The sequence below is a fragment of the Halichoeres trimaculatus genome, unplaced genomic scaffold (genome assembly GCF_033239565.1).
Source record: "Halichoeres trimaculatus isolate MK-OKI-2021-1 unplaced genomic scaffold, fHalTri1.1 fHalTri1_scaffold_7, whole genome shotgun sequence".
NCBI lineage: Eukaryota > Metazoa > Chordata > Actinopteri > Labriformes > Labridae > Halichoeres > Halichoeres trimaculatus.
In genome coordinates this window covers 4,242,672-4,270,669 of record NW_027437185.1, presented here as the reverse complement: position 1 = coordinate 4,270,669, position 27,998 = coordinate 4,242,672, and the positions used below count along the sequence as shown (strand labels likewise).

The following is a 27,998-nucleotide window of genomic DNA, read 5'->3' as shown; positions in this document are numbered from 1 at the left end:
AGCGTGACCCCTCCTCCCGCACAGACCACCATCCTCTCCCAGGTGTCAGCTCATTCCTGTCGCGAGCCCACTGCTCTCCCTCTCGTGTCTGTTAACGGAGCACGAGGACAGGTAACCGTTATGTCCCGCTGTCAGAGCCCCGCGCGCTCCCCGCGGCTCCTCGCGCTCCTGCTGCTGCTGCTCGGCGCGGGACAGGTGATCCTCGCGGGGAAACCTCTGCTCGTGTTTCTGATCGATGGATTCAGGCACGACTACATGGACGACCTGCACGCGCTGCCGGGCTTCAAAGAGCTCGTGACCAGCGGAGTGAAGGTGGACTATATGACTCCGGATTTCCCCAGTTTGTCCTACCCGAACTACTACTCACTGATGACAGGTAACACATCACCTTCCCGTTTGTCTCCTACCTGTCTGTGTCTGCTACCCGTCTTTCTCTGTGTATCTCTCAGCAGTGTAGCTTAGGAGATTCAGAAACAACATAGGTGAAAACAAATGACCAAAGGATACAAAGCCTGATCTTAGTGATCGATCTGCTGCAGGGATACTGAGCCAGTCACAGTCTGTCAGTCCTGATCTGGATCAGTCAAAATGGAGATCACCAAAAACCTGTTGTTTCTTATTGTATTACATCATGTATGACGTGTTTATGCAGCAGGTAAAGTTGGGGGTGCAGTGGCTGGTGTTTCTGACTCAGAGTGAAGGTTCTGCTAGTCAGATGCTTCTCTGTGTGCAATTTGAATGTTCCCCCATGCATAATGTTTTTTAGTCCTACTGAGCCTATCTGGGTGTACCCGAGTGTATCAGAGTGTATCTGAACAGAAGACCAGGTGCTGTGGGATGGTTTGTATCTTGTCTGCAGTTGTGCGGAGAGTGATTAGCATAAAAGTGTGTAAACATATTGAAGATCACTGTGTGTGTGTGAATGTGTGTGTGCGTGTGTGTGCGTGTGCGTGTGTGTGCGCGCGCGTGTGTGTGTGTGTGTGTGTATGTGCGTGCGTGCAAACCCTGGAATATAAAAACAAGCAGGACAAAGAGAGACAGGAAATAGGAATTCACCATGAATAGATTGTGAACGCTGAAATGCGGCTCATGTCCCCCCTCTCTGCTCGGTCTGAACATGAAATCCAATAAGAAAAGTCCTGGTACTGATATCGGGCTGATACCAGCCTTCTTTGAAGGTATTGGTACCTGTGAACGCTGCTGATACCAGCAGCTGATACCCAAGACAAAAAAAATCTTATATCAAGTAAGTCCTCCTTGCCAGTAGTTGGCACTGCATTGTTGCGGTTTAACACCATGGCATACATGTGTCAGGTCCAGTTCAGACAATGGCTGTTTCCCAAAGCCCAGGTACCTTGCCTTGCCTTGCCTTTGAAGGCAGTGCCTCCAAAGCCACTTCCTTCCAATCCAAGGCAAGTGTCCTGCCTCTGCTCAAAAGGAGATGCTAATGGAACAGCCTACAAAGGCATATTTTTTACCATCAGATTCCTGTCACAAATGTATATGTAATTGAAGTTACATTGTCTCACATAACACATGTTGCACTGTGAACAGTGCTTGGAAAGTTAAATACAAACGTGGGAGTAGACCATATGCTCGAGCTGCTACATATATTGTCATGGCTTGCCACTTTTGTGCGCTTTTTGCTTTTTTATTGTCACATCATTGACACTCTGAAGGTGCAGATTCTCAGTAATTATAGTTACGTGAGTGACACACAAAAGAGTTAAGTGTTGGACATGGTATAAGTTGTTATTTTCAGAGGTGTATTTTGTTGCTTACATTTGAATTGGAATTTACCACGCGCCTCCACTGGAGCGTCTCTCTCTGGTGCGTCTCTCTCTGGTGCGTCTCTCTCTGGTGCGTCTCTCTCTGGTGCGTCTCTCTCTGGTGCGTCTCTCTCTGGTGCGTCTCTCTCTGGTGCGTCTCTCTCAGGTGCATCTTTTCCTTCCATTTTTTCCTTTTTCGTAGACTCACGCGTTGCATGTTGGGTATTTATAGCCATGGCAAGGCTACGAAGGATACACCTGTGTATCCTAGGTCAATTAGCCACATGCTAACCAAACGGAGGAGGACATATGCCTCTGGAGGACATGAACATTGGAACAGCACTTAGGCAGCATCTGATGATGTGGATGCCTGCCCACGCCCACATCAGACCAAGGCAAGGCAAGGTACCTGGGCTTTGGGAAATAGCCAATATGAATGAACCATGGAGATTAAACAGTTAAAGTGTTACAAATTCTAAACTCAGAAAGAGTTTTTTGTGTTTTACTTTGGATTTAAAGTCAGAGTGATCTGTCACTGTTAATCAAAGTTTTATCTATTAAAAGTGCTAGTGGTATTGGTAGTCGGTATCAGTAAGTACTCAAGAGGGAGTACTCTTTCTGGCATCAGTCTGAAAAAAAGTGGTATTTACTATCCCTAAAGAAAACTGCTCTGATCATCTCCACCTGGTTGTGACTAAGAGGAGCTGTCAGCAGCTCCACTCTTCTGTGTAGACCTGCTCTGTGTCTCATCCTGACAGTGCTGAACTGTATCCGCGAGCTGGGTGGACAGAGGCCATCTTTACCGTCTTATTAAATCCTCACTTCATGAGAATGGAGATGTGTTATTTGATCCCATTCATTGGTCCTCACACAGCTCCAAACTGACTTCACTCCTGATAACTATACTCAATTTAAACTAACAGTGACAGACTCTGTGGACCCATGTGTTATTTTTCTTAGCATTCGAGTTAGTCAATCAGCTGTTAGTTTTAATCAGGCTCAGTTAAACAGAAAAGGGTGTGTTTGATTAAAAAAGAATGTGTGTTAGATTGTTTGAATGTGTGGGACGTTGTTTTATGGGTATTCAATCTTTGGCTTTGTGGATTAGATGATGTCATTTTGGCTCATTTGCACATGATTATCAGGCTAAAAGCTGCACAGTCCTTCAGTGAATCAGGCCCTCAGTGTGTTACTCCTGCTTTATACTTCTACACTGAGTCAATAATGTACCGTACACTGCAGTGCAAATGCCTTTTCACATAGCTCTACGTGCGCCTTCTACCAACATGGGCCTCAAGCTCTGTGATTGATCCGCTGAGCAGGATCATGTTTCCCATATTACCAGCATTTCTGGACATAATATGTAAATATATCACACTCTCAAAACCATTGCAGAGAAACAGAAGATGTGGTCAGATCAGTTTTATGACCAACAGCCCTTGTTTATCATGCAATCATGCAGCACACACCCACATGAACACACTCACCAGCCCAGCAACCACCTGTAGCACTCATGAGCCGTGCACTTGACTTGGCATGTTAGCACCGGCTAATCACAGGTATTTGACACATACCTGGTTAGCAGAAAGCTAACTTGTGTCGCTCTTCATCCCTTGCTGCTCTTTAAGATCCTTAAAGCGAGTGAAAGTTGTTAGCTTCACCCTTGTTTGGGGAAAAAGCTTTATCTGTTTGGGATTGGTTTCACTTTGGTTGCACACTGGGAACTCTGTGATTGGCTGATGTCACCATGTTTACTCTCCTCCCAGAAACCCCTGACACAACCGAAATGTCAACATACAGGCAGAGGAGGTGTTGAGGCAGACACAGACACTGACAGGCATGTATAGAAACTCAGAGGACATGATTGAGCAGGATTATTCCTGTAAAATTTGACTTTTTAAATGAAATTCCTGCAGACTCTAGCTTTAAAGGACTTAAAGCACCAGATAGCAGAGTAAGTTTCGAGATCCGCCAATCGGACTGTATCCATCGGAATGACTTAAAACAGATGAAAAGTACCGAGGCAGCTGTGCCACAGGGACAACCAGCTCTGTTGCTCAGAGGACAGAGGTGTGTACAGTGTGTGTTTAAGGTAAAGGTAAAAGGTGTAGCTGTGAGTGAATAAGCCATAGACCAGGACTGTTCAATTAAAAATTTGGTCAGGCTAGATTTTCTGACTGAGGACACGAGCTTGGCCACACATTTTTAGCAGCAAAGTGAAGCTGCTGTGGCCCTCTCATGAGCTGTGCAAGTCTGCTTTACTGTAGTACAGCTCTGGTTGAAAGACGCAGTCAAACTCTGATTTTTAGCCGCCCTCTCATGAGATCCCTCTGGAAAGTTTGTCTCAAACGCAATGTGTTTTTTTAGTGTGGCATCTTTGGACATTATAATCTTTCAGTACTGTAACACACTTATTGCAGGGCAAACACATTGGTTTGGCTTTTGGACTTGGTGCTAAAATAAATTAATACTTTCTAGTCTATGCAGGATTTAACTGATGATTATCCTTGCTTATTTTTCATTTTAGGATGGAAAGAGACATGCTATTTTCACCTGTGTAGGACTGCTTGTGTTAAGTTTTCAAACACACCTGCTCAATGACACAATGCATTGTGGGTTACCATAGGTGTTGCAGTCATTTTATTTGAAAATGTAGGAATTTTTTTAAGAACTTGTCAGTGTTGGTAAAAAATGTTTTTTTTTTTTTTTTTTTTTTCTGTTGGACCCAAGCCCCAATCACACGGCTTTCAGGCTACTCAAGGGTTGCTTTCAGGCTACTCAAGGGTTGCTTCCGGGCTGTAAACTGAATAGAACTGCCTTAGACAGGAGTCATGTAGGAAGATATGCTCATGAAGATTAAAGCAGATTCCCCATCCTCTACAGACTCAGCTCCTAGGTTTGCTTTATGCATATTAACGAAGATTTCTTTCCTGAATGTTTCTGTTTGGGGTTCTTTGGTCAGCTAACTGATCAGCTGACTTCTTTGTAAGCTAGTTGGCTGCTTGAATCTCACATTGTAAAACAGATAGCTGTATGAGCTGAATATATGTGTGTGTGTGTGTGTGTGTGTGTGTGTGTGTGTCTCTGTGTGTCTACCAAGCTTTGTGTTTTCTGTCTATGGTGTTTTCAGAATCCATTCTTGCCATACTCTGTGCCTGTTTTTGTTTGGTTGCATCCCAGTTTTCTGCACAGTGGAGGTCAGAGGTGCATAAAGATGTTTGAAGAGGACAGACTGACTCATGAATGAAACTGCCAGGCTGAGTGTGTGTGTGTGTGTGTGTGTGTGTGTGTGTGTGTGTGTGTGTGTGTGTGTGTGTGTGTGTGTGTGTGTGTGTTTGTGTGTCTGCATGTGTGATACAGTGTAGTCGTTTATATCTGAAGCTGTTGAATCCTGCAGCAGACAGAGTGCTGGATCACACAGAGTCATCTGAGCTGAACTGGGTTTGGGCCAGTCTGGACCTCAAAGACAGGTCAGAGTAGACACAGACTGTGTGTGTGTGTGTGTGTGTGTGTGTGTGTGTGTGTGTGTGTGTGTGTGTGTGTGTGTGTGTTTGTGTGTGTGTGTGTGTGTGTGTTTGTGTGTGTGTGTGTGTGTGTGTGTGTGTGTGTGTGTGTGTGTGTGTGTGTGTTTTCACAGCTGTGTCTTTGTTCCCTGTTGTCCTGTGAATTCATGAGGAAGATGATCAACAGATCTCTGAGTCAGCTCACTTGCTGCAAAGGATGATGGGAGTTCAACTGGGTGTCACACAGTACGATTTCATACAATAAGTTAAGATAAGATAAGAAATATGATATAATTCAATCAGATAAGAATCAACACAACACTGTATGGTACAATAAGATGTAATAAAATGTAGGGATGGGTACCGACTTTGGTACTTTTATTGGTACCATCTGTTGTACTGAGAGCCGATTCACATAAAATCAAAGGGTACCATGTTTCAGTGCCCAAACTCATCCTTGAGACTGTGGGAGTGGAAGAGTAGGCGATTTTCCATAATGAAATAAATGTTAAATGGAACAACTTTGGGATTTTATTAATAAACAAATTTATATTTATTACCATATAAACACTCACCAAAGTATCGAAAATTTGTACCATTCAGTCCCGATACTGATTGCCAGGTACTGGGCACTGGTACTGTATTGTTTCAAATGTGAAAGGTACCGATCCCTGATAAACTGTGATAGAATGGAGATTATAAAATGTCAACAGGATGAAGTTCAGGGACACGATACATTATGACATGATAAAATACTTCATACTGCACAATACCCAACACCAAATCATACGTAAGGTCAATCAAAGTCAATCAGGATACAGACAGACAACCAGACCAGGAACCATCTGATTAAGTGAAGAAAACAAACAGTACTTTTCAACCGCCCAAACTTGCCCCAGGGACCAGGGACTTTCTAAGGAGCCATGTGCTTTTTGAATGCAGGAACTATCGTCTTATTTTAGTTCAGGAATAACTGATCTGCCCCTTGAAATGTACCTGCCTTATTCCCCCCTCCCTCTGTCCACAGTAATGTGACCCCAGCTTTGATAGACTAAAGGTAGGGTCTGCAGGCATTTTTGTTACTTGTTACTAAACACAACATTCAAACTGGGCTCCTCTTCTTTGGCTCAGTGCCAGCAGCAGCGCACACCCACAGCCTCATAGCACACTCACTAGCCTTGCAACCCCCTTGCAGCATTGCATTTCTATCATAGACTGTATAATAGGTTTCTAAATGGGAGGGACTCGAGTGCCGTGCCCCTGACTTAGCATGTTAGCAAAAGTATGCCATAGCTGCTCTAATTCGCAAAGTCACTTGCACACTGGGCGCTCTGTGATTGGTTGATGTAACCACTGTTAGGCCCCGTTTACACAACAACGCTTCATCTGAAAACCCTAAAACGCAGTGAATAAAATGTGCGTTTACACAGAATTGCAGATAATGCTGTAATAAGCGTCCCAGGCCTATAGTCTGCGCTATAACAGTCTTGTCCAGAAGCCAGTTTTGGTAGATCTCCACTGGAGTAGAGTTGAGTCGATCATCTGGTGTATTGGTGAATGCCAAGAGCAGAAGTGGAGCAACAGATGCTCATTTTGTCAAAGACAGTCAGCAGATTGAGCAGCACAAGCACAACACGGTAGTTTGTGACGATTGTAACAACTGTACTGTTGTCCTGTTGTATGCGTGAAGCCTGAAGTGGAGTGTGACTTCATCATTTCTACGAAAATGCCAGCTTGCTATTTACACAGCAACGGTGTCGGAAGCGTTTCAGAGAAATCCCACTCAGGAGGCAGTTTTCAAAAGTTTGCGTTTTGGGTCGGCTGAAACGCAACAAAACTTTTGCGTTTCTCCCTAAAACCGTTGTTGTGTAAACAGCCTCTTACTCTCCTTCCAGAAACGCCCTGAAACCAACGTCAACATACAGGCAAAAGAGGGGGTTGAGGCAGACACAGACACTGACACACATGTATAGCAGCCCAAAAGAGATAATTAATCAGGATTATTCTTGTAAAAGTTGACATTTTATATTTTTTAGGTAAATCCTGCAGACCCTACCTTTGATAACCACAACCAATGGTTTTCTTCGAACCTGATATTGTGAATTTGTCTTTGTCAGCTCCTGGTGTTCCAATTCAAAGAGTGACCCTGTAAACTCAATGTTTCCCCTACCATTATATAGGGGGGACAGCTCACCCCCCCAACGGAGGCCCCTGGCCCCCCCTGGAAGTCAAGTTCATTTTATTTTCCATACAGCACCAGATCACAGCAGAAGTGATTTAGAGTTACCTCTACCATAAATCAAGTGTAAACCTTGTTGTTGTTTTTTTTTTTTTAATCTAACAGACTAAATAGCCTTATGTTATTCATCCAATTTACCTGATGGGATGTCGTTTATCTTCGCAGAACTTCACCATGCGCGAAAAAGCATGTGAAGTTCTGCTCCAACGCGTTGACAAACACAGAAACACATGCATGTGTTTACACACAGAAAAGCTCATTCTGTATAGCAGACAGAGAGCATCTCCTAATGCTTTCTCCACGAGGATGCAACATTTGCTCTCTTGTGCCCCACCCCCTCGCTGACAATGTCACCCCAAGGCTGTAAACCTAGGGCAAACACTGAAACAGGAGACCTTCAGCTGAAAGTGTCAGTGGAAATCCAAGTAAAACCAAAGAAGTTTCAGGCATGTATCCTAGTCGAGTTTTTTTTTAAATAAAAATATTGTATTTATCATAACCTCTTTGTCAGATAAGTCTTTATTGAAGATCTAAAGCACTTTTAGGAGGATGCATCCCGCTTAGTCCTCAATCACTAGGGTCACTCTTTAAGCCAAAACACCGGTTGATCTCTGCTGTCTTGGTGTTTTTCTGGTAAAAGAGGCTCTGACCATTGGCCCCTGTCCTCTGTTACGTTTTGGCTCACCAAACCCATCTGCAGTGAAATAAAGCACCACTAAACCCAGCACAGGCTGAATCTCCTCCATGCTAACAGGCTAACTGCAGTAGGAGCTAGCATGCTGATCAAACTCAATGTAAATATAAACCCTCTGATCTTTTCCCCCTTTTTTCTGTTTGCTTGTTATTCCATGGAGTCTTTTTCTTCTTCTTATTCACTCAAAGCACAACTTGAGACTCTAGTCTCACAGTGGTCCAGCATGCAGCTGCTGGGTCCTCTCTGAACTTGTGCATCTGACAGGTTCTCATGTAACCCTGTCCTCATGTGGCCACCGCTGATCAGCCACTCAATCCAGCGTCAGACTCTTGTGAGTGTGTTTAGGGTTTCACAACTGCTTATATTGAAGTGCTGCTAAAGCCATCTAACACCAGCAGGACTGAGGCCCTATGATCTGAACCTCAGGAGTGTGGTCATCCTACAAGCAGCTGCATATCCATTTTTTGAGCCCTGCTTTAATTGTTCTGCCTCTGAGTCTGTGTTTGATGTCTGTTGTGAGGTCTCTGACTCCTCTTTAATGTTGTAGTCTAACACACATTTTGAAGTCTGCTCTTTAAAGGTGCTGTAACAAACTCAACTACAGCCGTCCACACAGTCACAGCTCAAAATTCAGGAGAACTCTGACTTACTCGTATTTTGAAGACATCCCTGAATCTGTCTGTAAATTGATCAAAACACTCTTTTCTTAAGAAAAAGAACCAGATCTTCATGAAAAGATGAGGTCATCACATGATTGCCAAACTGGCTCATGGCACCTTGGAGAGGTGGGCCCCAAACACAAGTCTGCCAATAGCACTGCCCCTTGTCAGGCCTCCAGAGGACTGGCTAATGAGAGGTGAGGGGGTTTGTGTAGCCAGCAGCTGATCCAGAATGTTTCAGAGGGACAGAAAAATTGGTGATTGTAGATCTGCTACAGGGACACCAGATGAACAGCATAGAGACTTTTAAAAAGCCCAACATCTGCACTTTGAGTTGAATTCAAACAGGCTTCAAGCTCCCCATAACGTCCTCACACTTTCAGGGTGAACTGATGTGCGAACAGCAGGGATTATTATTAGCCTAACGTACGCACAAACAATAAAAAGGTGAGGTTTGGTCCCTTCATCCTCCATCCTGTCCTGCCTCCAGGGACTCTAAAGCCCTAAACCCCAGACCCCATGTCACCCAGTCCTTTAAACAGTAGACATGTAGGGCATGTAAAGCTGCACAAACAGTGTGTGCAGGTTCCTCCTCCCTCTCTGTGTCCTCAGTGTGTCTGTGCTCCTCCTCCTCCTAAAACAACAGCCGTCCTGCTCAAAGAGCTGGCAGCTCTGCGGCTCTGCTCTCTGCAGCCTGATGAAGTGCTGATGAGTGTGTTTTCACTGAGCATTCTCCTGCTCAAAGAATCACACACACAGTGAACAACAACACACAGAGAAAGACACACATCTGAACACACACAGTTCATTGACCCTCCTCCTCCTCTTCTCTGTGTCTGATTCCCTTTTCTGCTCAGTCTGAGTTCACTCCACAAACTCCAACTCACCCTCAGCTCCAAGCACATTGTTTTTTCTCTTCCAGTTTCTGTTTAAAGACCGTTTGGTTTTACTTTACTGAGCTCTCACAGGTCCCCTTATTACTGATGCTCCAACTCAGGCTCTGACTGAAGACATGACTCTTAAAGGGGAGGCAGTGTGCTTGTTTTTAGGGATGCACGATATTATCGGCACAATATCGGTATCGGCAGATAAAAGCTTAAAAACACGTTTATCGGTATCGGCAGATATGAAAATTTCTGCCGATATGCACAGCCGATAAGGTGCTATTCAGTTAGGATTATTATTATTTTCCATCTGAAAAATAAGCTCCTTAAATAAAATGTAGCACTTCATTTATTTGCACTGCAGAGCTCTGTGTCTGTCACCAGGTTGTTACAGTAGCTCTAAAATAATCAAATGCAACTTGGTTATGTTTAAAAATGTACAGTACATTTAAAGTTCATGTGATCTAAAGAAATTATTTTTCTGTATTTCAATACTGAATGTCTTGAGTTTGAAAAAATACTACATTTCTTATTTATGGTAAAATCAAATGCTTTTTGTCTTGTTTTATGTGTTTCTTAAACAAATAAGACCGTCACAATTAGAGCAACATATAAATGCCAGTACAGGATAGACTTAGCTTTCTTTACAGTGAAAAAAACAAACAAACTTGTGATTATTGGTATCGGCCAAAAGGGGTTTCGATATATCGGCATATCAGATATCGGCAAAAATCCAATATCGTGCATCCCTACTTGTTTTAAGTCTTTATTCTGTCTCTCTGGTGCCCATGATCCAAATTTGATTCGTATACATGATTCAAATTTTAAAAAATCTCTGTTTTTCCCTCCTTGCTGTCTTAGAAAACCTCTGTTTCAGCCTCTGTCTGAAACACATTGTTTTAGCTGCTGTCTCTTTAAGGCTCTCGACTCTACAAACCCCCTTCCCTCTGATTGGCCAGTTCTCTGGATGCTGATGGGGGCAGAGCTTTGGGCAGACTTACGTGTCTGTGTTTTCAACATATTGTTATCTATTTCTACAAATTTGAAAATCTGAACAGGTTTAGTCTGAACATCCAGGGTTGTTCCTTTAAGTCCATTTTAAGATTTAAGAAAGCAACATACCCCCTCTTTAAAGAGCAGCTCACACACGTTACACTTCTGATCATGTCTCAATGTTGTTCTTCGTAAAGATGTGTCTAATCGCCCCATGTTAACACTTTTGAATCTCTTTCTGATATTTAGACACTCTGTGATGTTTTCTCCTCCAGGACGCCACTGTGACACACATCACATGACAGGAAACTACATGTATGACCAAGACTCCAAGAAGGAGTTTCTGATCGGGACAAACCCTGACAGCCGTCTGCCTCTGTGGTGGGACGGATCAGAGCCACTGTGGATCACCCTGCAGAAACACAACAAGAAGGTGTTCATGTACTACTGGCCAGGTGAACACAGACACACACACACAGGAACACACACAGGGACACACAGGTTAACTGAAGTCAGAGCTCAAACACCTGACCACAACATCCCACACTGTTACGTTTTAAATACACCAGATACGTCTGCAGTTCGACTCCATTCTGTGTCTTGACTGCATTTGTCAACTCACACCAGCTGTGTGTTCAGTCCAACAAGCTGTATGACTGACAGACAGCTGGAGTCACAGACTGAGGAGTTCCTGCTCTTCACACTCCATTGATAAGTCTCTCTTCATTCATGTTGGGCTGTAAAACCTCAAACCTGTTGACTCCTGGTCTGGCTCCACCCATTAAGTCTGTTTGTGGTTGTAGCAGAGATGAATGCAAACTGATTTTGACACAGTTTGTTTTATTTTGAAAGTCACCGGGTCTTTTTATATAGTTTCCAGTCACAACTTCCTAACCTGCTACAGCTCCACGCCCAGCTAAAATAGGACGGCTGTGTATTACTTATGACCTGCGGGACCAGCCAGAGAGCCGGACCTTGATGGGGCAAATCCAGTTTAAGTTGATGGGGTTGCTTGAATGGAAACCTTTCTGATCCAGTGCTGTGATGGAGCAGAGATGGACTGCGTCTGTTGTATTTCAGCCGTTAGACTGCAAGTTATTTCAGTGATAAAAAATACATTTATGTGTGTTAGGGATGAAAGTTCACCAAATCCAAGGTTGGGATCTTATCTTGTTTTTTTTGTTCATGGTTTCCGTTCGGTTCGTTATACATTGCTATTGTTTGAAACAGCCCAGAATACCATATATTCCAGTGATCCACTGTTAACAGTTTTTTTTAATCAATTATGTTATGTATAGTCATGTAAAACCTGAAAGAATGAGGTACTTTGCCATTTAAACATCATTTAAGCTGGTTCCAACTCCTCAATAAGTAAAATCCCTGGTGACTAAATGATGACGTCACCTATTTGCATAATAATCCATTTGCATGTAATTGTCATGGGCTCTGTATAGGGATAGGTACTGAATTAGGTACTTTTACAGGTATTGACCGAATTCTGTCAAAAGTACCGGGTACCGATTCACGTAAAATCAAAAGTACCATGTTTAGGTACCTAAATGCATCCTTGTAACTGTGAGGGAGTGGAAGAGTAGGAGATTTTCCATGCTGGACATAAACACAGCATGACAAGGTTATATATTAAAGAATAAATGTGTTAAGTTGAAAAAGAATTTACATTTTATTATTAAACAAATTGATATATTTTTACCACCTAAACACACAAATGTACTGAAAATTGGTACAGTTGAGTACCGGTACTGATTGCCAGGTACCGGGCATTGGTATTGTATCGTTTCAAATGTGAAAGGAACCCATCCCTGACTCTGTAGGAGAGAGAAATAAGGTGGGAGAGACAGAAAGCAGGTAAAACACACCATCATAAAGATGTTAAGAGCTGCAAATGAACTTTCTTCAGTTCATCCTTGTTTTTTATGTCTAAATATCAACCTTCCTCCTTCACCTGGACTTGGGACTAGCAAAAATGACCCAAATAAACACACAGTTGCAGGACATTTGAAATAGTTTGAATGCTCCAGCAGTCTCCTCCTGCTCTGTTAAGAGGAGACTGCTGCGAGTGAGGTGGACATGTCTGTTTGTTTTGAAGAAGAAAAAAAGAAAGGAAAAAAAAGGAAAAAAAAAAGAAAAAAAAAAGTCTGTTTTGGAAAGAGGAGGTGCTCAGCATCGGCTGCTCATTGAGGACAATCAGATAAAAACATGCTTTCACGTCAGAGCCTCCAATTTCCTGAAAAGTTGCTATATTTGTTGCTCATCAAGGAAACACTTGCCACAGGGGTCTGACAGGTGACTGAATAAAGGAGCAATCAAAACCAGGTTACACTGAAGTGTACATTTGTACATACAAGGAATTTGACATGGTCTATTGGTGCCCACAAAGTTGCTAAGTTTCCAACACAGTTGCGGTTCTATCCACCACTGTCTGACAGTCATCATCGCAGCTGCAGACACCAGATGCATCTGCAGCGCATCTGCTTTGTCACAGCAAATGGATCAGATAGGTTTCATTCAAATCAATCTGTCAACTTACACTGGATCCATTCTGATGCAGTCTGTCTGCGTCCGTCATTTTGCAGGCAATACACAGCCATCCTACTTTTGACAGATGTTGAGCTGTGACCCATGAATTCAGCATAGGGCAGATGGTAAATGGACCAGCACTAGCGCTTCTCCAGTCTTACTGACCACTTAAAGTACTCACTGCTACTCTTATTCACCCAATCAGACCACATTCACATACTCATGGTAGTAACTGCTATGGTAGGAAGCATCAGTTAAATAACACAGTCATACTCATTCATACACTGCTGACCAACAGTGGGAGCTTTGGGGTTCAGTGTCTTGCTCATGTGACTGCAGGAGCTGGATCCAACCCTCGACCTTGAGGGGCGATGTTTCTACCACTGAGCCACAGCCGCCCCAGAGAAGACTGAGCAGGATAGGAGGTCGTGACCAGAAACTACCAAAATCACCCAGTGACTTTCAAAATAAAATTAACCATGTAAAAATCAGTTTGTATTTATCTCGGCTACAGTGACAGATGGACATAATGAGCGAAGGCAGACCAGGAGTCAACAGGTTTGAGGTTTTACAGCCGAACATGAATGAAGAGAGACTTATCAATGGAGTGTGAAGAGCAGGAACTCCTCAGTCTGTGACTCCAGCTGTCTGTCAGTCATACAACTTGTTGGACTGAACACACAGGAGGTGTAAGTTGATAAACGCAGTCAACAAGCAACACACTGGAGTCAGACTGTAGATGTATCTGGTGTATTTGAGGCGTAACTGTCTTCACCAATTGTGCATGTGTATGATCAGAACTACACACGTGCTCCAGACTGAGTCAGGTAAACCAAACGGTTCAGATTCTTTTCATTAACCGTTCCTTCCCTAATGTTTGTGTGTGTGGGTGTGTGTTACAGGCTGTGAGGTGGAGATCCTGGGTGTGCGTCCATCGCTCTGTGAGGAGTATGTCTATAATCCATCAGAGAAAAACCTCACGGACTCCATCAAGAGGGCTCTTGGTGTCCTTGGGTAAACACACACACTCTCACAGACACACAAATGCACACACAGACTCTACACCCAGAACAGTGCCTCTAATATATCTCACACTTAACTGTGACACAGATATGTAAGAGCAGTACAACTTCTGAGATTCATCTGCAACAAAACTATGGTTCACTGGTAACACAGGTGCGACACAGGTGTAACAAAGGTGTAACAAAGGTATAACACAGGTGTAACTATGTGTAACATAGGTGTGACACAGGTGTAGCAAAGGTGTAACATAGGTGTGACAGGGGTGTAACAAAGGTGTCACACAGGTATAACATAGACGTGGCACAGGTGCATTGCATCTGTAACATAGGTGTGATACAGGTGTAACACAGGCTTCACAAAGGTGTAACACAGGTGTACATAGGTGTGATACAGGTGTGACACAGGTCCAACACAGGTGCAACACAGGTTTAACACATATGTAACACAGGTGTAACACAGGTATAACACAAGTGTAATGCAGGTGAAACACTCCTGTAACAAAGGTGGCACAAGGATGTTACATAAGTGCAACACATATGTAACAGTGGTGTAATACAGGTGTAACATAGGTGTAACTTATGTGTAACATAGGTGTAACTTATGTGTAACAAAGGTATAACATAGGTGTAACTTATGTGTAACACAGGTATAACATGGGTATAACATAGGTGAAACACAGGCATAACAAAAGGTTACACAGGGGTAAGAGACATATAAGACAGTAGTGACAAAGGTGTAACACAACTTTAACATAGGTGTTATTAAGGTGTAACACAGGTGTAAAAGGTGTAACACATATATAACACCAGTGTGACACAAGTGAAACACAGGTGTAACACAGATGTAACTTATGTGTGTGACACAGGTATTACATGGGTGTAACACAGGTGAAACACAGGCTTGACAAAGTGCAACACAGGATAAATAGACATGCAAGACAGTAGGTGTAACACAACCATAACATAGGTGTTATTAAGGTGTAACACAGATGTAACATAGGTTTCACACTTATATAACATAGGTGAAACACAGGTTTAATGCAGGTGTAACAGAAGTGTAAAGCAGGTGTTACACAGGTGAAACACCATGGAACAACACAAGTAACAAAACCAAGACTTTCTGGTAACACCTGTGGCAGCTGTGAACCGTTGCCTGGTTTTGAACTCTGGGATGAGGCAGAGTTTAGAAGACGGGTAGGGCCTCTGAAGCTACTAGGTGTAAATGATTCAACAGGTGTTAATGTTTACACAGCCTTCAAGGATACACAGGTGTCAATAAGTGAACCTGTGAGCTGGTTAGTTTCCCTCACAGCTGCTGTTCAAACCTCTTTCCATAGCAGGTCCAAAATGATGATTTTACTAATAAAGATTTTGCCTTCTCTCTTTGAACGTGGCCTGATTGTTGAGCTGCATCAGCAAGGCCTCACACAATACGTCATCTCTGATCGGGTTGGATGCAGTAAGACAGCCATTATAAATTTCTTCAAAGATCCTGAGGGTTATGGAACAAAAAAGTCCAGAGGAGGACCCAATACCTTTTCACCAGAGCTGAGCTGGAGGATCTGATTGGCTGTCCATCAAGACACGGGACAATCCTCATCCCAAATTAAGGCCGTTACTGGAGCCAACTGCAGCCCAATAACCATCAGACGCCATCTGAGAGAGAAGAGCTTTACGAACAGACACGACTTCAAAGGCCTGTAGAAGAAAGTTTGATTCTCTGAGGAGAAAAAACTGAACCTTGACGTCCTGATGGCTTCAACGTTACTGACATGACCAGGAGATCCCACTGGAGATGTTTTCATGGCAGCACAGTGGAGGGGGCGCCATCATGATCTGGGGCTTTTTCCTTCAATGGACCAATGGAGCTACAGGTTGGTCAGGGGCGTCAAATGGCCCCTGACTCTGTGGAGATGTTGCAGGGGGCCTCCTTCATGACTTGAGGGCCCTGGTCTGCGTGGGAATGACTGGGTTTTTCAACAGGACAACGCTACAGGTCACAATGGGCGCCTGACAAAGGACTTCTTCCAGAGGAATCAGCTCACTCTAAGGACCATCCCGATGTTTCCTTGATCTAAATCACTCTGAGAATATTTGGGGATGGATGGAGAGGGACGTTTACAGAAATGGACACCAGGTCCAGACAGTGGATGATTGTAATGATTGTTATGATGTTGATGAAGCTGTTTTTGGTGATAAAGGAATGGTGTTTAAACACAATGTTCTAGTGTCCCTCCTCTGGAGGTCTAGTTTATGTTGAAAAGCTTCAGATTTGGTTTGGTGACACAGTCAGACTCTATCTCCATGAACCAACTCATGGTACAGCTGATTTCTCTGGGTTTAAATATTGGGATGGGTGTTTTGGGGATTCTACCAGTACTGATGACATGTGCAGCCCCCACCAAAGCTTCAAGAACTTTCCAGGAGTTCAGGGCAGATGTGGATATATCTGTTTCCTGCCAATCAGAGAGGAGCTCTGTTTTCATCCTGACTCATTTCATCTCTCACCCATAGGTCCGGCGAAGCATCCATGGCGGCCATTTATTATGAGAAGATTGATGTTGAGGGTCATCACTTTGGTCCGGACTCTCACCAGGTGAAAGCAGCAGTCAAACAGCTGGATGCTGCCATGGAAACCCTCAACAGAGAGATCAGGGTCAGTGAGTCCTCATGACTGCTGTGTGTTTAAAGGAAGCCTGTCCTTCATTCACTGACTGTGTGTGCGCTGCAGGACAGAGGGCTGGAGCAGCAGGTGAATGTGGTCATGTTCTCAGATCACGGGATGACGAAGCTGAAGTGGATGGAGAAAGTCATCGAGCTGGAAAAGTACATCAACATGTCAGACATCACAAAGATGCTGGACAGAGGACCTGTGGTCAGCCTGTGGCCTAAAGAGGACACACTTCAACAGGTGAGTCACCTTAGACCTGCTCTCAAAACCCTCCAGGGCTGGACATAAACTTTTTTGCTCGCCAGCCACTGTGGCTAGTGGTTTCACTGAGTTACTAGCCACTCAGCATTTTCACTAGCCACAATTTTGTTGTTGGATAATTATGTTTAATAGGATCAAAGCCGACAATGACACGTTAAAGATGACTTGAACTAGATTTACAACCTTTTAAAGGTCCCATAGTCTGCTCCTTCTCTGCAGTTTAATATGGATCACTGATGTCTTCATGAAATGGTAGTAACATGTTTTGGTCCAAAAAGCCAATAAATCAAGCACAGCAGCATTGTTTCCAGGCTCTCATAGCCCCTCTGTTCAGAACGTTCTGATTTAGTGGGCGTGACCTTCATATGTAAATGAGCCACCACTGATCCCACCCCGCTCTTCAGCGTCACTGAGAGCGGCGCCACAAACTCCGAGTGCACAATGTTTAGAAAACAGCGAAGCTAACTTCCGGTAACATTAGGCTAAAACAACAGGCTAACCGTAGCTAAAGTTAGCATCCTGAAGCTAACACAGAGACAGGGTGGACACTGAGGAAAAGCTCTTACATCTGCTCCACAGCACACAGCATTTAAAATACTCACATTTCCAGGGTCCCAGGTTTGTTGGTGGATGGTTGGTAATGTGCCTGGATTCAGGACCAGTCTATTCGCTAGCTCTCTGTTGTATTGTCCGTGAAGTGACTAGCACACACATGCACAGTTTTACTGAGTGTAGCTGGAACATTTCCCTCATAAATGAACTCTAGACACTTAGTCTTGTCTTCTTCCAAGATTGGGAAGCTTGTGCAAGGAACTATGTGGCTGTTTACAGCCAAAAACAAAGCAGTGATGGCTCTTCAACTTTGGCATTCTCCTCCCTTCCAGCAGTGGGGAGGGGAGTGGGCAGGAAGGGGGTTTGGGGGTATCTGCTCTGGTGGACCAATCAGGTCAGACTTGCTCCTGATTGGTCAAAAAAGGGAATCGCTGCTGTCTGCCAATCCCGGAAATTACTTACAGCTTGTTTTAGGTCAGGATTTTACATTCACTAGCACTGTGGGCTGGGAGGAAAGCCAAAGACCCACAAATTTGACTAAAAGACTTATCAAAGTGATTTTTGCATATATGGGACCTTAAACATTAATAAACATGGGTCAGACTGTCACTCCTGTCAATGAAGAGGAAGACAACCTGTATTCCTATCCATATGATGGTCCTCAGGGTTATAATCATGATCCTGTTAGGAAAGATGGAGAGCGGGAACAGGGCAGGATTTAGAGGAATAACGGCCGTAGGAAAGTAGTGGAGTTGTGGTGTGAGGAGAACCAGAGGAGAACGGAGCAGGTGTCCAGGTGAGTGAGCGCTGTAAGCTAGTGATATGTAGCCTAATTCTGTGTTCACATCAGCGTGTTTAAAGTTTGAAATCAGATACACTGACTTCAAAAATAAGTAGTACGTGTAGGAGCTGATCATGAAGCAACGCACTTTGAGCCGTCATGATAAAGCTCATAGAGAGAAAGACAGAGAAGTCTATCAGAGGTCTGTCCACTGATCTAGAGTCAGAAAACCAAGACTTAGCTATGGTGGTCTGCTCATTTTTCCATTGAGTTGAATCTCGGGCTGGATCTCTGACAAATCCTTGTTTAGTCTGCCGGGCTGGAGGCTGCTGCTGCTGGTGAAGCTGCAGTTGTCTGACAGGACAGCAGCCGTGTCAGTCTCACCTGGACCTGGCTCCAGTATCCCACCCTGAACTCCATTCATTGACTTTATGAAATAGATCCCTTCATATCAATCTTCCTGTCAAAAAATGGTCACCACATAGGACTGCGTTTTTCGGGATCGATGCTGAAATAAAGTCTCGTCTTGCCAGCTGCACAAAATGAATCTGACCATGAGGCTAACTCACTGAGTCTGAAAAAGTGGACTCAGTGTCCTGTTAAGCTAGTATTTCAGCATCTATCCATCCATCCATCCATCCATCCACACATCTGAATCATCTTAATGAACAGTTAAATTAAATAGTACTTTGGAAGAAACACAATAAACACGATCTGAAATGCCCGATCTCACTCATGACAACCTGTTATTCACACTGGCTCAAAGCAGAGTAAAGGCATGTGAGTCCCTTTTGTTACGTCAAATGATGTGATGCTGAAAAAGAGTGTTTAAACAGCTGTACCGAAAACAGCCACTTCTTCCTCTAAATCTGTGCCTTTTTTTGTTGAATTACACATAAAAATCAATAATTGACTTATTCTACTGCCATTATTAGACCATATTAAGTAGTAATCTACAAAACAAATAACCTGCAATATGCCCTTTAAGTTTCACTTTCTCTTCTCTACATACGTTCCCCTCACTCACTGTGAGACCGGTGCAGTGTGAGCTTAAATGAGCTTCATTGGATAACAACGTCACTTTCAAAAAGTTACAGGAGTTTTGATGCTAGTTTGTGACTCAAATTCTGAAGAACTGTCGACAATTGAGAGTGAAGAAGACGCCACTGAACTTTTATTTCTCTACATCATGTTACCAGTCTCACATTGAAATTGGTTTAGTATTTCAGATGCCGTTTCAAAAAACTACAATTAAATAATTCAACCTGCCAAAGTGGCTGGTGGGAGTGGAGGTGTTATACCGCCGCTGCTGAAATTTTCCCGTCTGGACTACTTTAGTCTTAGAAGCTTGCTGTTGTCTGTTTGTAGTCTGAGTACCACCAACTGTACTAACCATTGAGGTGTCAGCAGGCTTACGTGTACACAGAAAAACGAGTCTGTATGGAGAGAAAAGGTGGGAGAAACACAGTCCACCATTAAGGCATTCCAGCAACCTAGAGCAGTTGACCTTCAGGGCCCCTGTTCATTGAACAGAAGTCAAGATAGACACATTTCTTTTTTTATTTTTTATACGCTCTCATTTTTCAGCAGAATGAAGTGAGCTTTGATCTCAAATAGAAATTCATTGTTCACTCTGGTATCCTTGGACGGTACTCCCAACAAACTTTGTGTGAAGTAAAGGTTAAGCTCCTGGTAAGGAGGTGTTTCTGTTGGATAATGATGAACAGGATGACTAACAGCTACATTTAGCCAGGTCCTCCCTACTTGGTGCTGCCTGCATGATTTCACTCTTTTATTGGCCTATCATCCACGTGATGCCGTCACCTTTCACTCATGTGGATGGTTTTTGCAGCTGTCCTCAGAGTTCATCAGGTTTGCTCCTCTCTCTGAGGAGGCTAGTTATGTTACATGATGATTATTGACTCCTTTCTCACAGACAGATACAAATCTGATTTATGAGTTTATGCGCAACTGTTCTTTGTTTATGTGTGTGTGTGTGTGTGTGTGTGTGTGTGTGTGTGTGTGTGTGTGTGTGTTCCTCCAGGTGTACTCAGCGCTTTCTCAGGTGCCTAACATGCGGGTGTACACCAGACAGGAGATCCCTGAGCGCTTCCACTTTAAAGGAGGGAAGTTTGTCCCCCCTCTCACGCTGGTGGCCGAGCCCGGCTGGTTCATCACTGAGGTGAGATTTCACCTTGTCATCCCCATAGACTGTAAAAAGATGGGCTAGAAGTAGGGATGCACGATATTATCGGCACAATATCGGTATCGGCAGATAAAAGCTTAAAAACACGTTTATCGGTATCGGCAGATATGAAAATTTCTGCTGATATGCACAGCTGATAAGGGGCTATTCAGTTAGCATTATTATTATTTTCCATCTGAAAAATAAGCTCCTTAAATAAAATGTAGCACTTCAGTTTATTTGCACTGCAGAGCTCTGTGTCTGTCACCAGGTTGTTACAGTAGCTCCAAAATAATCAAATGCAACTTGGTTATGTTTAAAAATGTATTGTACATTTAAAGTTCATGTGATCTAAAGAAATTATTTTTCTGTATTTCAATACTGAATGTCTTGAGTTTGAAAAAATAATACATTTCTTATTTATCGTAAAATCAAATGTTTTTTTTTCTTGTTTTATGTGTTTCTTAAACAAATAAGACCGTCACAATTAGAGTAACATTTAAATTCCAGTACAGGATAGACTTAGCTTTCTTTACAGTGGAAAAAAACAAACAAACTTGTGATTATCGGTATCGGTCAAAAGGGGTTCCGATATATCGGCATATCGGATATCGGCAAAAATCCAATATCGTGCATCCCTAGCTAGAAGTAAAGTCGCCACAAAATCTGCTCCCCCTGGTGGCTGGCTGCAGTATAGGTTAAAAAATCCGTCTTTCCAGTCATTCCATATGGGCTGTGGTCAAATTTTAAAAAATTAATACTCCTTGTAGAGATGTTTCTCACGTCTGATAGTTGTGGTGATTTGGAGATATCATTTGGCTGTCTTGTATACATGTCCTATTTTTTCTGAAAAGTTTTGTTTTCATTAGTTATTCGAGGTTAAAAACGAGGCTTTACGTAACGTTTAACGATGATTGACAGCTGCCGTTCTCGTGTATTTTTTCGGGGGTTGTAAAATATGTCGAGAAGTAGAGTCAAGAAGTGATTAGACTCTCTAAAGAAAAAAAAAAAAAATTTGTCACCCAGCTCCACTCTGATTCTCCCAGAATCCCTCACAGTCTCCACTGCTCAGACTCTGGCTGCAATTGCTGCCAATGGCTGTGTCTGTGACGGGGGAATTTTGGCTTCAAAACCGTACAATGATAAATGGCGGATCCATGCTGTCCGCTCTATATACAGTCTATGGTCATCCCATAAACCTTTACCAGGTGTTTCAGGGTCACCTGCTCACTTTCTCACCCTCTGAGGATGGATTTATGTCAGATATGTGAGCTGGCTAAACAAAAATAACACAGCTGGACTTCATCGATGGGAAAGATTTTATCATTCAGTCCACAGTGCTTTTCATGGAGGAAGCACAAAGGTGAAACATAAGTTTAAAAAATAAGAAAGACTTAAAAAGTAAAGACATTAAAAGCTTAGGTTTAATCCAGGAAGGCTGTTTGATAAAACAAAGATCACTGACTCCTTAGCTGTCTGTATTTCACCGCCTCATCAGCTCATTTTAACAGGCTCAGGTCTTTTCAGTGAGCCTGTTGGATTCGTCTCTGGAATGTTTGTGTGGTTTGTTTAAATTCCAAACAGCAAACCCTCCATTACTTCAATAATGCTGAAAGTTCAGACTGAGCGTGTGCAGAGTTTCAAACCTCTACACATTCGTATGTTGTAGAAATCCCTGAATCTGTCTGTTAACTGATCAAAACACTCTGTTCTAAAAAAAAATCACCAGATCTTCACCAAATTTTCACCAGATGTTGATGAGACTCACTGAAATGATGAAGTCATCACATAAGGATCTCTTTACTGGTTCATGACACGGTGGAGGCGTGGGCCTCAAACACCAAGGTCTGCCCATATCTCTTCCCTCTGACAGGCCTCCAGAGGGCTGGCCAATCAGAGTGAAGGTTGAAAGCGGTTTGTGAAGCTGGGAACCCTTAAAGAGACAGCAGCTAAAGGCTGAGAGGAAGAATAAAGACTAAGAAAAGAACAATACCCCCTCTTAAAGTAGAGATGGACAGATATGTTTTATTTTTCAGGGATATTGATTGTTAGTAGTATTGATTATTAGTAGTATTGATATTAGTAATATTAGTATTGTTTGTAGTCAAGGAGGCTGATAACCAATATTTTGAGCAGATATTCATTTGCAGTAAAAGTGAAAATATCAGCATCAAAATAGGAATATTATAAACTCTGACACTGAGCATTGTTCAAATGCCTTTTAGCGTAGGTTTATTAAAAAGCTGTGGACAGTGTAGTGACTGCAGATAGAGACAGAGAGGCATGGCTGCATCAGAGCCAAAATAACCCAGTTTTAAACTGTTCCTTATTGGCAGTTGGATTTAAAAGAAGGCTGATGCCAATATGCCTCAAAATGCCAAATATCACCACAGCCAATAATCGATCTATTGCCTCTTTGAAGCACACACACCCACAACCCCTGCTCTAACATCAGTGTTTCTGCAGAACAAGGAGAAGCTCCCGTACTGGAAGAACGACTCAGGGGAAGCTTCAGCGTGGCAGAACGGCTGGCACGGCTATGACAACGAGTTCATCGACATGAGAGGGTTCTTTCTGGCTAAAGGACCAGGTAACATGTTCAGACAGCCCGAAGTTTATTACAGCTGTTACCTGTCCTCATCTGAGTGCATGAGTGTGTGTGTGTGTGTGTGTGTGTGTGTGTGTGTGTGTGTGTGTGTGTGTGTGTGTGTGTGTGTGTGTGTGTGTGTGTGTGTGTGTGTGAAGGTCAAAGGACAATGCTGATGTTGCACTCATGCACACTTGTGCCTTTCATGGTGTGAATGCTGTTTATAAACTCTCTTCATTAAGCTCACTCTAGGCTTGTGTGTAGTGTGTAACATCAGCGCCCTCTGCTGGCTGCAGCTCAGAGCTGCTCCTGCTCCTGGTGTTGCTCAGATAGGGATGGGTACCTTTCACATTTGAAACGATAAGGTACCAATGCCCAGTACCTGGCAGTTGATACCAATTTTCAGTACTTTTGTGTGTGATTGTGTGGTAATAAATATTAATTTGTTTGATAATAAAATCTTAAAGTTTTTCAATTTATCAGATTTTATTCTTCATTATATACCTTTGCAATACTGTGTTCATGTCCAGCATGGAAAATTGAAACTTTTCCACTCTCTCACAGTCACAAGGATGTGTTTAGGTACCCAAACATGGTACGACTAAATTTAACGTGAATTGGTACTACAGACACTTGGTGGGTACCTATAAAAGTTCCTGATTTGGTACCCATCCCTACACTCAGATTCGTCAGATTGACTCTGTTTTCCTTGTTTATCCTCTGAACTTCAAACCAACACTCTGACCACAGCTGACAAGTCCTACAGAAATATGAAGGGCCTTGTTTAGAGGATTTGCTGAGCTGTTAAGATCAGTCTTTGCTGGTCCAAGACTCTAAGTTTCTGTTTTTGTGTCCTTTGTTACTCGTACACCTGTCCCTGACTTGATCCTGAGACTGTCACTTCAACCAGGGCTGACAGTTTGGCATCTAAAAGGTGTAAGGTGGATGTCATCACTGCATAATACTATTATTCAAAACAGCAGAGGACTAGTGGACTAGTTTTCATGTAACAATGAGGCTGAAACCAACATCTCAAACATAAAAAGAAGTTTATTCTATTATTCAGACAGCTTAAGCATTCCACCGTGACATGCAGAATGGGATATATAGGATATATCAGCATTTTACAACAACATAAAGTGGCAGCATGGTCTTTCTAAACAAAAAAAAGGCTTTAAACAGTTTTCATACCGCCTGACATCGAGCCGCTGTATCTCTTTAATAAAAGAGGAAAACCTGAGGTGAACAGAAACACACCAGCCTTGTGCTTCATATTTTGGCATTTTCTGTCCACTAAACCTCAAACCTGTTGACTCCTGGCCTGGTTGTGCTTCTTATGTTGCTTTACAATCTGGTTTTGACAGGTTTGTTTTATTTTTAAAATCACTGGATGTTTCAGGTAGTTAAAGTGCATGACTTCCTGTCACACTTGATCTGCCATCCGGTGAAGTGATGTGTCACAGTCACAGGGAAAAAATCTGCTGTACACCATTAGTCGACATGTGTTTATAGCGCCGACTAGAGGTTGAATTAGTCAAGTAGCATTTTAAACACAACACATCTATCCATAAATATGTTATTGTAAATAGTTTTTTGTGACCACCTAGTGGGTCCCAACCCCCACTTTGGGAACCACTGCCTGTGTTTCCTGTCAGGGAGTCTGGGTTTCTGTTGGAGCGCTCTGTGGTGGATTAGATAACCTGATTCTGGTTTTGTCTCCCTGGTTTGTCAGACTTTAAGCGTGACCTGCGTGCAGCTCCGATCCGAGCCGTGGACGTCTACAACCTGATGTGCAGGACTCTGGGGGTGGAGCCTCTGCCCAATAACGGCTCGTGGTCCAGAGTGGAGTACTTGTTCAAGAGCTCTGGAGGTCTTACCCGCCCCTCCACCATGTGGACCTGCTGGGTGGGAGTGTTAGGTGTCCTGTTAGTTCTGTTGGACTACATCTAACCATTCAGGCTTTGACCTGGAGCTGGAGATGATCTGCTGCAGAGGGTGGAGCACCTGAGACAGGCTGACCTGGAAAAGCTCTGTGAGGAGACCTCATCTAGAGACTTCTCTTCAGTCCACCAGAGACTCAGAGACGCCCTCAGTCTGAATCCTGTGAGTCCAGCTCTAAAGGTGCCTCACTCCTTCAGATGTGATCACACAAACTGTGACGTTCCACTTTGATCAGAGTATTTTTGTGATTTCGCTGAGTTCCTGTCCTCTTTACAGCGTCCTCTGAGATTTGTTTCATTCAGAAGTGAAGCTTTGAGCTGAGGAAACTTTTAGTCTTCTTCTTTACACTTTGTCCTAATCATCACTTTTCACCGTTCATCCCTGGAGTTATCAGTTCAATAAACTTTTACCAACCACTACCCTTACATTGATGTCATCAACATGTTTGTCTCTGGGCATCTCAGCCTCAAACCTGAGCATGTCTTCTCCCTCTGACAGTTTCCTCCTGAGATAAGATCTCATTTCTGCAGCTCAATTCATTTCAGTTCCATTTAATAATTCAATTCAATTTGATTCAAAGAACTTTATTTGTCCCTGGAGGAAAATTCAAGGCACAGGGCAGTAAATGTACAATAGTGAAAAAAAACTGTATGTTTTTAAACCTGAATATAAAGTGTTAATTTAAGTACTGAGCTGTTTGGATGGCTGAGGTGCTGTTTTATGATCCTCTCCATGGCCTCCATCACTAAAGATGTGAGGACAACAGGCCGGAGGTCATTCAGTGAATTGTCAGGTGGGTTAGGCCATGTTTTCTTCCAAATTCCCCAGTGTTTGAAAAAAAACAAAACAATAATGAACCATGAAAGCTAAAATAAATCTCAGAAATTGTTTTCAGCAGAGGAAAACAGATCATGAATGCAGTTATTCAGGAACATTCATCTGTGGGACCTAAATTCATCCAGGCGGTGGTTTCGAGTGTGTGATATCAGCTTTTGTATAAAAGTCTTTGTTTCTTATAAGGTTTGAATGATGAGACACAGTGAGAGATCTGACTCCATCAAACTGCTCCATCACGTCAGATCTCTCTGTTTGTCTGAGGATGAGTTTGAGACAGAAACATAAACCAGTGATCAGACGCTCTGATCAGAGTCACTGTAGCTTTTCAGATTAGACCTTTCAGATGTCTGCACACAGCTCGCCTCACATCTCCAATGATACCAAAACCCTCCAAGGACAAGTGAAGTCAGAATCCTGCAGCAGCATCAGAGCTCCAACAGCCAAACACTGAGCAACGGTAACGCATGTCCACTGACTTTACACCTCCTGTGCTCTGCCAGTCCACCTGAGACCTGAACAACCAGTTCATGTGATGGTGGAAAGAGTCAAACCAGTTAGAGTGTATTTATAATGTCACTGAAATGAATCAAATGATGTGTGCATTTACAATTTCTGTCAGGGTCACAAACTAAACCCAAGTCTGTCTAAAAGGTCTCACTGAACTCCATCTGGACCGAGCAGAGGCTGCTAACAGCTAAAGCTCTGTACATACTGCAGAAACTCAACAAGTCTTACAGCTGACATCCGTAACCCTCATGAGTAGCTTTAATTTACGACCCTTGGAGGTAAACAGAAAACAAAAGTGACCTCTGCCAAAACTGCAGATTAATTTTTTTCTACTTTTTGCCCCCTCAAATTGTTCAGTTAACATCAGTGCTAATCGAAATTACCAATTCTTCAATGAATTTTTTTTATTTGTTATTATTATTATTATTGATTGATTGATTGATTGATTTCATTTATTTGTTTAAAAAAAAGGTTTAATTTTGTTGGAATGCTTTAACATATACAAGATTGGCAATTATATTTTAAAATTTTACAATTAATTTGTATTTTTTATTTTTATTTTTATTTTTTTGTTATTGCAGTATCAAAGTATTTATTACTATCCTTTCAGGTAATCGGACAAAAATGTCTTCTACAAAAACTGCTTTTAAAACATAACAAACTAATATTTTTGCCTCTTTCAATCAATGCCAGTCCTTAAAAAAAACCATACCCACCATATATTTAATATTTTCTTATTATTTTAACCCTGAAAAGCCCATCTAAATGTTTGAACGTGTTTTTACCATTAAGAAATGTGAGTTTAGAAGTTACTGAGATTGCAACCTCGCCCAGTCAGTGTCAATATAGCCGTGATAGACAGTTTGCTTGATAACCATACGGTTGATGTCAAGGAGACTATCCATTAATTATACAGGCTATGATCAAAACACACTTTATAACTAATCTTATTAATATTTAAGCCTGATTTAAAATAAATACATGAATAAATTAATAACTTAACTGACTAAATAAATCATAAAAAATTTAAATGAAAAATAACTAATTTTATAATTTTTTAAATTATTATAACTATTATCAGTTTTCATAAAAATGGTGACATCATGTGATGTAATTGGCATTTAAAGGGTTAAAATGATAAAAAAATAATTAAAAGTTTAAACCGGTGTCAAATTTCTTGTACTCTTGGAAATACTTGGTGAATAAAGGTGATTCAGATTCAGATTCTGGTTCTAAATATTTGCTGTATTTGACTAGGACTATAATTAATTGAAAGATCTGAAAAAAAAAAAAGAAATGTGGAAATAATTATTGATTTCTTGTGTTTTTTACAGCAGTTTTTGGTAGAGGAAAGTTTTGTCCTCTGTTTAACTCA

General features: G+C 42.4%; 1 protein-coding gene across 1 annotated transcript; it reads left to right on the top strand.

Annotated features, from left to right (window-relative positions):
* Window positions 1-24: 24 nt before the first annotated feature.
* enpp6 (ectonucleotide pyrophosphatase/phosphodiesterase 6) lies at window positions 25-26,987 on the top strand. The gene is made up of 8 exons (XM_074674255.1): window positions 25-376; window positions 11,017-11,196; window positions 14,182-14,293; window positions 16,816-16,957; window positions 17,033-17,212; window positions 20,611-20,748; window positions 23,218-23,341; window positions 25,071-26,987. The coding sequence occupies exons 1-8, from the start codon at window positions 121-123 to the stop codon at window positions 25,286-25,288; spliced, it is 1,350 nt and encodes a 449-aa protein (XP_074530356.1). The 5' UTR covers window positions 25-120; the 3' UTR covers window positions 25,289-26,987.
* The last annotated feature ends 1,011 nt before the right edge of the window (window positions 26,988-27,998 follow it).